The sequence below is a fragment of the Arachis stenosperma genome, chromosome 1 (genome assembly GCF_014773155.1).
Source record: "Arachis stenosperma cultivar V10309 chromosome 1, arast.V10309.gnm1.PFL2, whole genome shotgun sequence".
Lineage (NCBI taxonomy): Eukaryota > Viridiplantae > Streptophyta > Magnoliopsida > Fabales > Fabaceae > Arachis > Arachis stenosperma.
This window is the reverse complement of record NC_080377.1, coordinates 45,041,676-45,053,640: the sequence shown is the minus strand read 5'-3', so window position 1 is coordinate 45,053,640 and position 11,965 is coordinate 45,041,676. Positions and strand designations below refer to the sequence as shown.

The 11,965-nt window shown below is 40.0% G+C and overlaps 1 protein-coding gene across 1 annotated transcript; it reads right to left on the bottom strand.

The window, feature by feature from the left end:
• Window positions 1-1,290: 1,290 nt before the first annotated feature.
• LOC130979186 (uncharacterized) lies at window positions 1,291-1,932 on the bottom strand. Its single transcript, XM_057902562.1, has one exon. The coding sequence runs from the start codon at window positions 1,930-1,932 to the stop codon at window positions 1,291-1,293; it is 642 nt and encodes a 213-aa protein (XP_057758545.1).
• Between the last annotated feature and the right edge of the window lie 10,033 nt (window positions 1,933-11,965).

Here is an 11,965-nt window from a genome sequence, read left to right as displayed (position 1 = left end):
GTCTCAGTCATAGCCAACTTAAGGTCCTCAAATTCCGCAAGTAACTTCTCTTCCTTTATCATCATCCAAGAGATACTCAAATTCTTCCTACTCAAGGCGTCTGCCACCACATTCGCTTTTCCTGGGTGATAACTTAACTTAAAATCATAGTCCTTCAGGAACTCCATCCACCTTCGCTGTCGCATATTAAGATCCTTCTGGTCAAAGATATACTTTAAACTTTTTTGGTCAGAGAAAAATTCTAGTTGAGTGCCATACAAATAGTGCCTCCAGATTCTTCAGAGCAAACACCACTGCAGCCAATTCCAAGTCATGCGTCATATAATTTCGTTCATGAGGTCTCAGCTGCCGAGAAGCATAAGCCACCACATTGTTGTCTTGAATCAGCACACACCCAAGTCCTTTATGATAGGCGTCACAATATACTTCAAAAGGTTTCTGCGGATCAGGTAGTATTAGTACAGGTGCAATTGTTAGCTTTTCCTTAAGCATCTTGAAACTTCTATCACACTTCGCCATCCAGATAAATGGAACTTCCTTTCGTGTAAGGTAAGTCAAAGGTAAGGCTATCTGTGAAAATCCTTTGATGAACCTCTGGTAATAGCCAGCAAGTCCGAGAAAACTTCGAACTTCTGTAACAGTCGTAGGTGGTTCCTATTGCACTATTGCTTCAATTTTCGAAGGATCCACTACAATTCCTCCCTATGATATAACATGTCCCAAAAATGCCACCTTCTCTGTCCAGAATTCGCACTTTGATAGTTTAGCATATAACTTCTGAGTCCTCAGTATCTGCAATACAGTCCTCAGAGGCTCTTCATGCTCTCTTTCTATCTTCGAATAAATGAAAATATTGTCTATGAAAACTACTACGAACTGGTCAAGGTACGAACGGAAAATACGATTCATGTAATCCATGAAAATCGCAGGAGCATTAGTTAGTCCAAACGACATAACCGTATACTCATAGTGACCATATCGAGTTCTAAATGCAGTCTTCGGTATATCTAACTCTTTCACTCGAATCTGGTGATAGCCCGATCGCAAATCAATCTTTGAGAACACAGTTGCTCCTTTCAACTGATCCATCAAATCATCTATCTGTGGAAGTGGATACTTGTTCTTGGTAGTGACTTTATTTAGCTGTCGGTAATCTACGCAAAGTCTCATCCCACCATCCTTCTTCTTTGCTAGCAATACTGGAGCTCCCCAAGGTGATGCACTGGGACGAATAAATTTCTTTGCGAGTAGCTCATCCAACTGCTTCTTCAACTCTACAAGTTCCAATGGTCACATCCGATACGGTGCTATGGAAATCAGTCTGGTTCCAAGTACTAGTTCAATGCTGAATTCTATCTCTTGCTGAGGAGGAAACTCAGATATGTCGTCCGAGAAAACATCAGGAAATTTTTTCACCACTCGGATTCGTTCTAAGCTTAATTCACTGTCATTCGAGCTAGCCGCTAACAGAACGTACCCCTCACAATCACTCCCGTCTAAGGTAAGTTTTACATAATTCAGATATAAAGTATGAAACTGAAATGGTTTAATATCTAAAATATCAGATGCAATAACAGCAGTTCTTTCAAAGCAATCAAGGAAAACATGATACTTGGACAACCAATCTAATCCTAGAATAACTTCTAAACCATATAGAGGCAAATAGATTAGATCATGTATAAAAGTTCTGTTCCTAATAGTGAACGGTACTTGCAGGCACACTAAACTAGTCAAAGCATTTTGGGATGCAGGTGTATGGACAATTAGATCAAAGTTCAACTCAGAAAAATCTAGTCCCAACTCACGAGCAACAGTTAAAGAAATAAAGGAATGCGATGCACCCGAGTCATACAGTACAGTTAGAAATCGATTTTTGACATAACACTGACCTTGAATCAGGGCGTCTGATTGCATAGCATCATCAGCAGTCATGGAAAACACTCGGCCTTGTTGCTGGGTTCGCACTGGATTCCAAACAAACTTTCTTGGGTAGATCACAACTGTGTGTCCAGATTCTTCACAAGTAAAACAAGCGTTCGTTCCTTACAGTATCCAAATATAACATAGCCATGGCCATGGAGATCATAACAGCTATGAGGATAGCTATACCTCGCATCAATTCATCATTCGGAGCTCGATTAAACTATGCCTATTTGCAGTCATTAAGGTCCTATCCGCACCAAACAATCAACATTAAGGTGATCAGTCTTAATATCTCAAGTAAGGCACGAACATTCCCAAAATAAGTGCTCATAGACATTCATGCCAAATGTATCTTAAAGATACCCTAACAACATGAGACACACAACAGAGTATGCAATGAAGCATAGTCAGTCCACTCCCCAGGAAGCATAGTTAGTCCATTCCCCAGGCTCTACTGGAAACGAACTGCTCTGATACCGAATTGTAACGACCCGATTTCTGGTACGTCATGATCATACTAGAAACTGAGCGCTACCAACTTGTCTTCCTAATTATTATCTATTATTTATTATATGAGCCTGATTCGTTGTTAAAAGCGTAATTATTTTGCGACGTACTTTTTTTTTGAAAATGTTTGAATTAATAAACAGAATCATTTATAATCAATTCACAAATAATAATAGATAAAACAGTTATATACAACCACACATAGATACATCACAAGCAGTTAATAACATTCAGTGATCCAGCCTTTACTTAGGTATAGACTTTTAGTTAGAACACCCTGATGAGCGGATAATTTGTACGCTTTTTGGCATTGTTTTTAGTATATTTTTAGTATGTTTTAGTTAGTTTTTAGTATATTTTTATTAGTTTTTAGTTAAAATTCACTTTTCTGGACTTTACTATGAGTTTGTGTGTTTTTCTGTGATTTCAGGTATTTTCTGGCTGAAATTGAGGGACTTGAGCAAAAATCTGATTCAGAGACTGGAAAGGACTGCAGATGCTGTTGGATTCTGACCTCCCTGCACTCGAAGTGGATTTTCTGGAGCTACAGAAGCCCAATTGGCGCGCTCTCAACGGCGTTGACAAGTAGACATTTTGGGCTTTCCAGCAATATATAATAGTCCATACTTTGCCTAAGATTTGATGGCCCAAACCGGCATTCAAAGTCACCTTCAGAATTCCCAGCGTTAAACGCCGAAACTGGCACCAAAGTGGGAGTTAAACGCCCAAACTGGCACAAAAGCTGGCGTTTAACTCCAAGAAGAGTCTCTACACGAAAATGCTTCAATGCTCAGCCCAAGCACACACCAAGTGGGCCCGGAAGTGGATTTTTATGTCATTTACTCATCTTTGTAATTCTTAAGCTACTAGTTCCCTATAAATAGGACCTTTTACTATTGTATTTTACATCTTGGTAGCTATCCATAGTCTTATGCTATCTTAGATCATTGGGAGGCTGGCCTCACGGCCATGCCTAGACCTTGTTCTTATGTATTTTCAACGGTGGAGTTTCTACACACCATAGATTAAGGTGTGGAGCTCTGCTGTACCTCGAGTATTAATGCAATTACTATTGTTCTTATTCCAAGATATTCATTCAGACTCAAGAACTTGATGAATGTGATGATTATGTGACGCTCATCATCATTCTCACTTATGAACGCGTGACTAACAACCACCTCCGTTCTACAAGCAAACAAGGCTCTAATGTTTATCTCTTGGATTCTTTAACCGGAATCTTCGTGGTATAAGCTAGAATTGATGGCGGCATTCAAGAGAATCTGAAAGGTCTAAACCTTGCCTGTGGTATTCTGAGTAGGATTCAATGATTGAATGACTGTGACGAGCTTCAAACTCGCGATTGTGGGGCGTTAGTGACAGACGCAAAAGAATCACTGGATTCTATTCCGACATGATCGAGAACCGACAGCTGGATAGCCGTGCCGTGACAGGGTGCGTTGAACATTTCCACTGAGAGGATGGGAGGTATCCACTGACAACGGTGAAACCCTTGCATACAGCTTGCCATGGAAAGGAGTAAGAAGGATTGGATGAAGACAGTAGGAAAGCAGAGAGACGGAAGGGACAAAGCATCTCCATTCGCTTATCTGAAATTCTCACCAATGATTTGCATAAGTATCTCTGTCTTATCGTTATGTTTTATTCATATATCATCCATAACCATTTGAGTCTGCCTGACTGAGATTTACAAGGTGACCATAGCTTGCTTCATACCAACAATCTCCGTGGGATCGACCCTTACTCGCGTAAGGTTTATTACTTGGACGACCCAGTGCACTTGCTGGTTAGTTGTGCGAAGTTGTGTTTATGCCATGGTATTGAGCACCAAGTCTTTGGGGCCATTACTAGGGATTATTTGAGTTGTGAAAAGTAGTGATCACAATTTCGCATACCAAGTTTTTGGCGCCGTTGCCGGGGATTGTTTCGAGTATGTACAACTGACGGTTCATCTTGTTGCTTAGATTAGGTATTTTTCAGAGTTCTTAAGAATGAATTCTAGTGTTTCGAGGTGATGATCTTATCATCACCAAAGCTGATTGATTCTCATCAATTTAGCTCTTGAATGCAATGTCCTGCTGAAGCTTGGCTATCCATGTCTAATTCCTTTAGACTAAAGCTTTAGACTAACATTGCATGATTCCTGGAATTCTCATTAAGAATTTTGATACCTTTATTTTCTGCTTCCACTTAATTTTCGAAAAAAAAAAACCAAAAAAATTTACAAAATCATAAAAACCAAAAATATGTTATGTTTCTTATTGAGACACTAGTCTCATTTTAACTTTGGTGTCTTGCATGCATTGTTTATATGATCTTGGTTCTATTTTTCAAGTCAATAATACAGGGAACTGAAGATTCAGTACATGCAGCAGAGGAATTATACAGAAAAAGCTGGGCGTTCAAAACGCCCAGTGAAGAAGGAAAAAACTGGCGTTTAAACGCCAGCCAGGGTGCCTGGCTGGGCGTTTAACGTCCAAAAGGGTAGTGCTTTGGGCGTTAAACGCCAGAATGTGCACCATTCTGGGCGTTTAACGCCAGGATGGCACAAGAGGGAAGATTCTGTTTTTAATTCAATTTTTTTTCAAGTTTTCAAAGTTTTTCAAAATCAAATCTTTTTCAAATCATATCTTTTCAATCAAATGTTTTCAAAATCAATTTCTTTCCTTTTTCAAAGATACTTGCTAACAATTAATGATTTGATTCAACAATTCAAGTATGTTGCCTTTTCTGTTGAGAAAGGTTTAATGTTGGGATCATATCTTTTCTTGTTAGGCAAGTCATTAATTTTTAAAATCAAATCTTTTTAAAATTGTTTTTCAAATCATATCTTTTTCAAAATAGTTTTCAATCATATCTTTTTTATTTCTAATTTCAAAATCTTTTTCAAAAATCACTTGATTTCTTTTCCACTTTTAGTTTTCGAAAATCAATTCAAGTTTTTCAAAATGTTTTTTTTAAATCTTTTTAACTTAATTTTCGAAAAAAAAAATCTTTTCCCCTCTTCTCACATCCTTCTATTTATGGAGTAACACTCCTCCTCAATGCACAATTCGAACTCTATCTAGTTAAGTTCGAATTCTTCTACCTCTTCCTTCTAATTTTCTGTCCCTCTGACACCTCAAGGAATCTTTATACTGTGACATAGAGGATTCCACATTTTCTTGTTCTCTTCTCTTTCATATGAGCAGGAGCAAAGACAAAGGCATTCTTGTTAAAGCTGACCCTGAACCTGAAAGGACCTTGAAGCGAAAGCTAAGAGAAGCTAAGGCACAACTCTCTGTAGAGGACCTAACAGAAATCTTCAAAGAAAAAGAACCCATGGCAGCCAAAAACAACAACAATGCCAACAATGCAAGGAAGGTGCTGGGTGACTTTACTGCACCTACTCCCGACTTCTATGGGAGAAGCATCTCTATCCCTGCCATTGGAGCAAACAACTTTGAGCTTAAGCCTCAATTAGTTTCTCTAATGCAACAGAATTGCAAGTTCCATGGACTTCCATTGGAAGATCCTCATCAGTTTTTAGCTGAGTTCTTGCAAATCTGTGACACTGTCAAGACTAATGGGGTTGACCCTGAGGTCTACAGACTTATGCTATTCCCTTTTGCTGTAAGAGACAGAGCTAGAATATGGTTGGACTTACAACCTAAAGACAGCCTGAACTCTTGGGAAAAGCTAGTCAATGCCTTCTTGACAAAGTTCTTTCCACCTCAAAAATTGAGTAAGCTTAGAGTGGAAGTCCAAACCTTCAGACAGAAGGAAGATGAATCCCTCTATGAAGCTTGGGAAAGATACAAACAATTAATCAGAAAGTGTCCCTCTGACATGCTTTCTGAATGGAGCATCATAGGTATTTTCTATGATGGTCTGTCTGAACTGTCCAAGATGTCTTTGGATAGCTCTGCTGGAGGATCTCTTCATCTGAAGAAGACGCCTACAGAAGCTCAAGAACTAATTGAAATGGTTGCAAATAACCAATTCATGTATACTTCTGAAAGGAATCCTGTGAACAATGGGACAAGTCAGAAGAAAGGAGTTCTTGAGATTGATACTCTGAATGCCATACTGGCTCAGAATAAAATATTGACTCAGCAAGTCAATTTGATTTCTCAAAGTCTGTCTGGAATGCAAAATGCACCAAACAGTACTAAGGATGCTTCATCTGAAGAAGAAGCTTATGATCCCGAGAACCCTTCATTGGAAGAGGTGAATTACATGGGAGAACCCTATGGAAACACCTATAATTCTTCATGGAGAAATCACCCAAATTTCTCATGGAAGGATCAAGAGAGACCTCAACAAGGTTTCAACAACAACAATGGTGGAAGAAATAGGTTTAGCAATGGCAAGCCTTTTCCATCATCTTCTCAGCAACAGACAGAGGATTCTAAGCAGAGCCACTCTGACTTAGCAACCATGGTCTCTGATCTAATCAAAACCACTCAAAGTTTTATGACTGAAACAAGGTCCTCCATTAGAAACTTGGAGGCACAAGTGGGACAGCTGAGCAAGAAAATTACTGAACTCCCTCCTAGTACTCTTCCAAGCAATACAGAAGAAAATCCAAAAGGAGAGTGCAAGGCCATCAACATGGCCGAACTTGGAGAGGATGAAGAGGCAGTGAACGCCACTGAGAAAGACCTCAATGGACGTCCACTGGCCTCCAATGAGTTCCCTAATGAGGAACCATGGGAATCTGAGGCTCACACTGAGACCATAGAGATTCCAATGGACTTACTTCTGCCATTCATGAGCTCTGATGAGTATTCTTCCTCTGAAGAGGATGAATATGTTACTGAAGAGCAAGTTGCTAAATACCTTGGAGCAATCATGAAGCTAAATGACAAGTTATTTGGTAATGAGACTTGGGAGAATGAACCCCCTTTGCTCACCAAAGAACTGGATGACCTGTCTAGGCAGAAATTACCTCAAAAGAGACAAGATCCTGGGAAGTTTTCAATACCTTGTACCATAGGCACCATGACCTTCAAGAAGGCTCTGTGTGATTTAGGGTCAAGTGTAAACCTCATGCCTCTCTCTGTAATGGAGAAGCTAGGGATCTTTGAGATACAAGCTGCAAGAATCTCACTAGAGATGGCAGACAACTCAAGAAAACAAGCTTATGGGCTAGTAGAGGATGTTCTGGTGAAGATTGAAGACCATTACATCCCTGCTGATTTCATAGTCCTAGAGACTGGGAAGTGCATGGATGAATCAATCATCCTTGGCAGACCCTTCCTAGCCACAGCAAAGGCTGTGATTGATGTGGACAGAGGAGAATTGATTATTCAAGTGAATGAAGAATTCTTTGTATTTAAGGCTCAAGGATATCCCTCTGTCATCATGGAGAGGAAGCATGAAGAGCTTCTCTCAAAACAGAGTCAAACAGTGCCCCCACAGTCAAACTCTAAGTTTGGTGTTGGGAGGCCACAACCAAATTCTAAGTTTGGTGTTGAACACCCACATTCAAACTCTAAGTTTGGTGTTGGGAAGTTCCAACATTGCTCTGAACATTTGTGAGGCTCCATGAGAGCCCTCTGTCAAGCTACTGACATTAAAGAAGCGCTTGTTGGGAGACAACCCAATGTTATATTTTATCTATTTTCCTTTGTTATTCTATGTTTTCTGTAGGTTGATGATCATGAGAAGTCACAAAATCAATTGAAAAAGAAAAAACATAAAGAAAAATAGAAAGAAAAACAGCACACCTTGGAGGAGAACTTGCTGGCGTTTAAACGCCAGTGAGGCTAGCAGATGGGCGTTTAACGCCCAGTCTGGCACCATTCTGGGCGTTTAACGCCAGAAAGGGGCACCAGACTGGCGTTAAACGCCAGAAAAGGGCAAGCACTTGGCGTTAAACGCCAGAAATGGGCACCAGCCCGGCGTTTAACGCCAGAATTGGCACATAGAGCAATTTTGCTCGCCACTTGGTGCAGGGATGACTTTTCCTTGACACCTCAAGATCCGTGGACCCCACAGGATCCCCACCTACCCCACCACCCTCTCTCTTCTTTTTCACCAATTCACCAATCACCTCAACACCTCTTCCCCAAAAACCCTTCACCTATCAAATCCCATCTTTCTCTTCACCACTCACATCCATCTTTCATAAAACCCCACCTACCTCACCATTCAAATTCAAACCACTTTCCCTCCCAAACCCACCCATAATGGCCGAACCCTATCCCTCTCTTCACCCCTATATAAACCCATCTTCACTCCTTCATTTTCACACACCCTAAACACTACTTCTTACTCCTTTGGCCGAACCACAAAGCCATCTCCCTCTCCTCTATTTCTTCTTCTTCTACTCTCTTCTTTCTTCTTTCGCTCGAGGACGAGCAAACCTTTTAAGTTTGGTGTGGTAAAAGCATTGCTTTTTGTTTTTCCATAACCATTTATGGCATCCAAGGCCAGAGAAACCTCTAGAAAGAGGAAAGGGAAGGCAAAAGCTTCCACCTCCGAGTCATGGGAGATGGAGAGATTCATCTCAAGGGTGCATCAAGACCACTTCTATGAAGTTGTGGCCTTGAAGAAGGTGATCCCTGAGGTCCCTTTCAAACTCAAAAAGGGTCAACTTTGATCAAAGGTTGGACCAAGTCCTCACAGACATTTGTGAAGAGGGCATTCAATGAAAGAGAGATTCAAGAAGGAAGCCGGTTCAACTAAGAAGGCATGACCACAAGCCCATCACTAAGAAAAGGATGGAGCAAACAAGAGACCCCACTCATCATGAAGTCCCTGAGATGCCTCAAGGGATGCACTTTCCTCCACAAAACTATTGGGAGCAAATCAACACCTCCCTAGGAGAATTGAGTTCCAACATGGGACAACTAAGGGTGGAGCACCAAGAACATTCCATCTTCCTCCATGAAATTAGAGAAGATCAAAGAATCATGAGAGAGGAGCAACAAAGACAAGGAAGAGACATTGAGGAGCTCAAGCACTCCATAAGATCTTCAAGAGGAAGAACAAGCCGCCATCACTAAGGTGGACCCGTTCTTTAATCTCCTTGTTCTTTAATTTTCTGTTTTTCAAAAATTTTATGCTTATGTTTATCTATGTTTGTGTCTTATGATCATTAGTATCTTAGTGTCTATGCCTTAAAGTTATGAATGTCCTATGAATCCATCACCTTTCTTAAATAAAAAATGTTCTTAATTGAAAAAGAGAAGAATTGCATGAATTTTGAATTTTATAACAGATTAATTATTTTGATGTGGTGGCAATACTTTTGTTCTCTGAATGTATGCTTAAACAGTGCATATGTCTTTTGAATTTGTTGTTCATGAATGTTAAAATTGTTGGCTCTTGAAAGAATGATGAAAAAGGAGACATGTTACTGAGGATCTGAAAAATCATAAAAATGATTCTTGAAGCAAGAAAAAGCAGTGAATACAAAAAAAAAAAGAGAAAAAAAAAGAAAAAAGAGAAAAAAACGAAAAAAAAAAGGGAGAAAGAGAAAAAGAAAGAAAAAGAAAGAAATAAAGTTGTGATCCAAGGCAAAAAGAGTGTGCTTAAGAACCCTGGACACCTCTAATTGGGGACTCTAGCAAAGCTGAGTCACAATCTGAAAAGGTTCACCCAATTATGTGTCTGTGGCATGTATGTATCCGGTGGTAATACTGGAAGACAGAGTGCTTTGGGCCACGGCCAAGACTCATAAAGTAGCTGTGTTCAAGAATCATCATACTTAACTAGGAGAATCAATAACACTATTTGGATTCTGAGTTCCCATAGAAGCCAATCATTCTGAATTTCAAAGGATAAAGTGAGATGCCAAAACTATTCAGAGGCAAAAAGCTAAAGCCCCACTCATCTAATTAATACTGATCTTCATAGATGTTTTTGGAGTTCATTGTATATTCTCTTCTTTTTATCTTGTTTGATTTTTAGTTGCTTGGGGACAAGCAACAATTTAAGTTTGGTGTTGTGATGAGCGGATAATTTGTACGCTTTTTGGCACTGTTTTTAGTATGTTTTTAGTATGTTTTAGTTAGTTTTTAGTATATTTTTATTAGTTTTTAGTTAAAATTCACTTTTCTGGACTTTACTATGAGTTTGTGTGTTTTTCTGTGATTTCAGGTATTTTCTGGCTGAAATTGAGGGACTTGAGCAAAAATCTGATTCAGAGACTGGAAAGGACTGCAAATGCTGTTGGATTCTGACCTCCCTGCACTCGAAGTGAATTTTCTGGATCTACAAAAGCCCAATTGGCGCGCTCTCAACGGCGTTGGAAAGTAGATATTCTGGGCTTTCCAGCAATATATGATAGTCTATATTTTGCCCAAGATTTGATGGCCCAAACCGGCGTTCAAAGTCACCTTCAGAATTCCCAGCGTTAAACGCCGGAACTGGCACCAAAGTGGGAGTTAAACGCCCAAACTGGCACAAAAGCTGGCGTTTAACTCCAAGAAGAGTCTCTACACGAAAATGCTTCAATGCTCAGCCCAAGCACACACCAAGTGGGCCTGGAAGTGGATTTTTATGTCATTTACTCATCTTTGTAATTCTTAAGCTACTAGTTCCCTATAAATAGGACCTTTTACTATTGTATTTTACATCTTGGTAGCTATCCTTAGTCTTATGCTATCTTAGATCATTGGGAGGCTGGCCTCACGGCCATGCCTAGACCTTGTTCTTATGTATTTTCAACGGTGGAGTTTCTACACACCATAGATTAAGGTGTGGAGCTCTGCTGTACCTCGAGTATTAATGCAATTACTATTGTTCTTCTATTCAATTCAGCTTGTTCTTATTCCAAGATATTCATTCCACTAGAGAACTTGATGAATGTGATGATTATGTGACGCTCATCATCATTCTCACTTATGAATGCGTGACTGACAACCACCTCCGTTCTACAAGCAAACAAGGCTCTAATGTTTATCTCTTGGATTCTTTAACCGGAATCTTCGTGGTATAAGCTAGAATTGATGGCGGCATTCAAGAGAATCCGGAAGGTCTAAACCTTGTCTGTGGTATTCTGAGTAGGATTCAATGATTGAATGACTGTGACGAGCTTCAAACTCGCGATTGTGGGGCGTTAGTAACAGACGCAAAAGAATCACTGGATTCTATTCCGACATGATCGAGAACCGACAGCTGGATAGCCGTGCCGTGACAGGGTGCGTTGAACATTTCCACTGAGAGGATGGGAGGTAGCCACTGACAATGGTGAAACCCTTGCATACAGCTTGCCATGGAAAGGAGTAAGAAGGATTGGATGAAGACAGTAGGAAAGCAGAGAGACGGAAGGGACAAAGCATCTCCATTCGCTTATCTGAAATTCTCACCAATGATTTGCATAAGTATCTCTATCTTATCTTTATGTTTTATTCATATATCATCCATAACCATTTGAGTCTGCCTGACTGAGATTTACAAGGTGACCATAGCTTGCTTCATACCAACAATCTTCGTGGGATCGACCCTTACTCGCGTAAGGTTTATTACTTGGACGACCCAGTGCACTTGCTGGTTAGTTGTGCGAAGTTGTGTTTATGCCATGGTA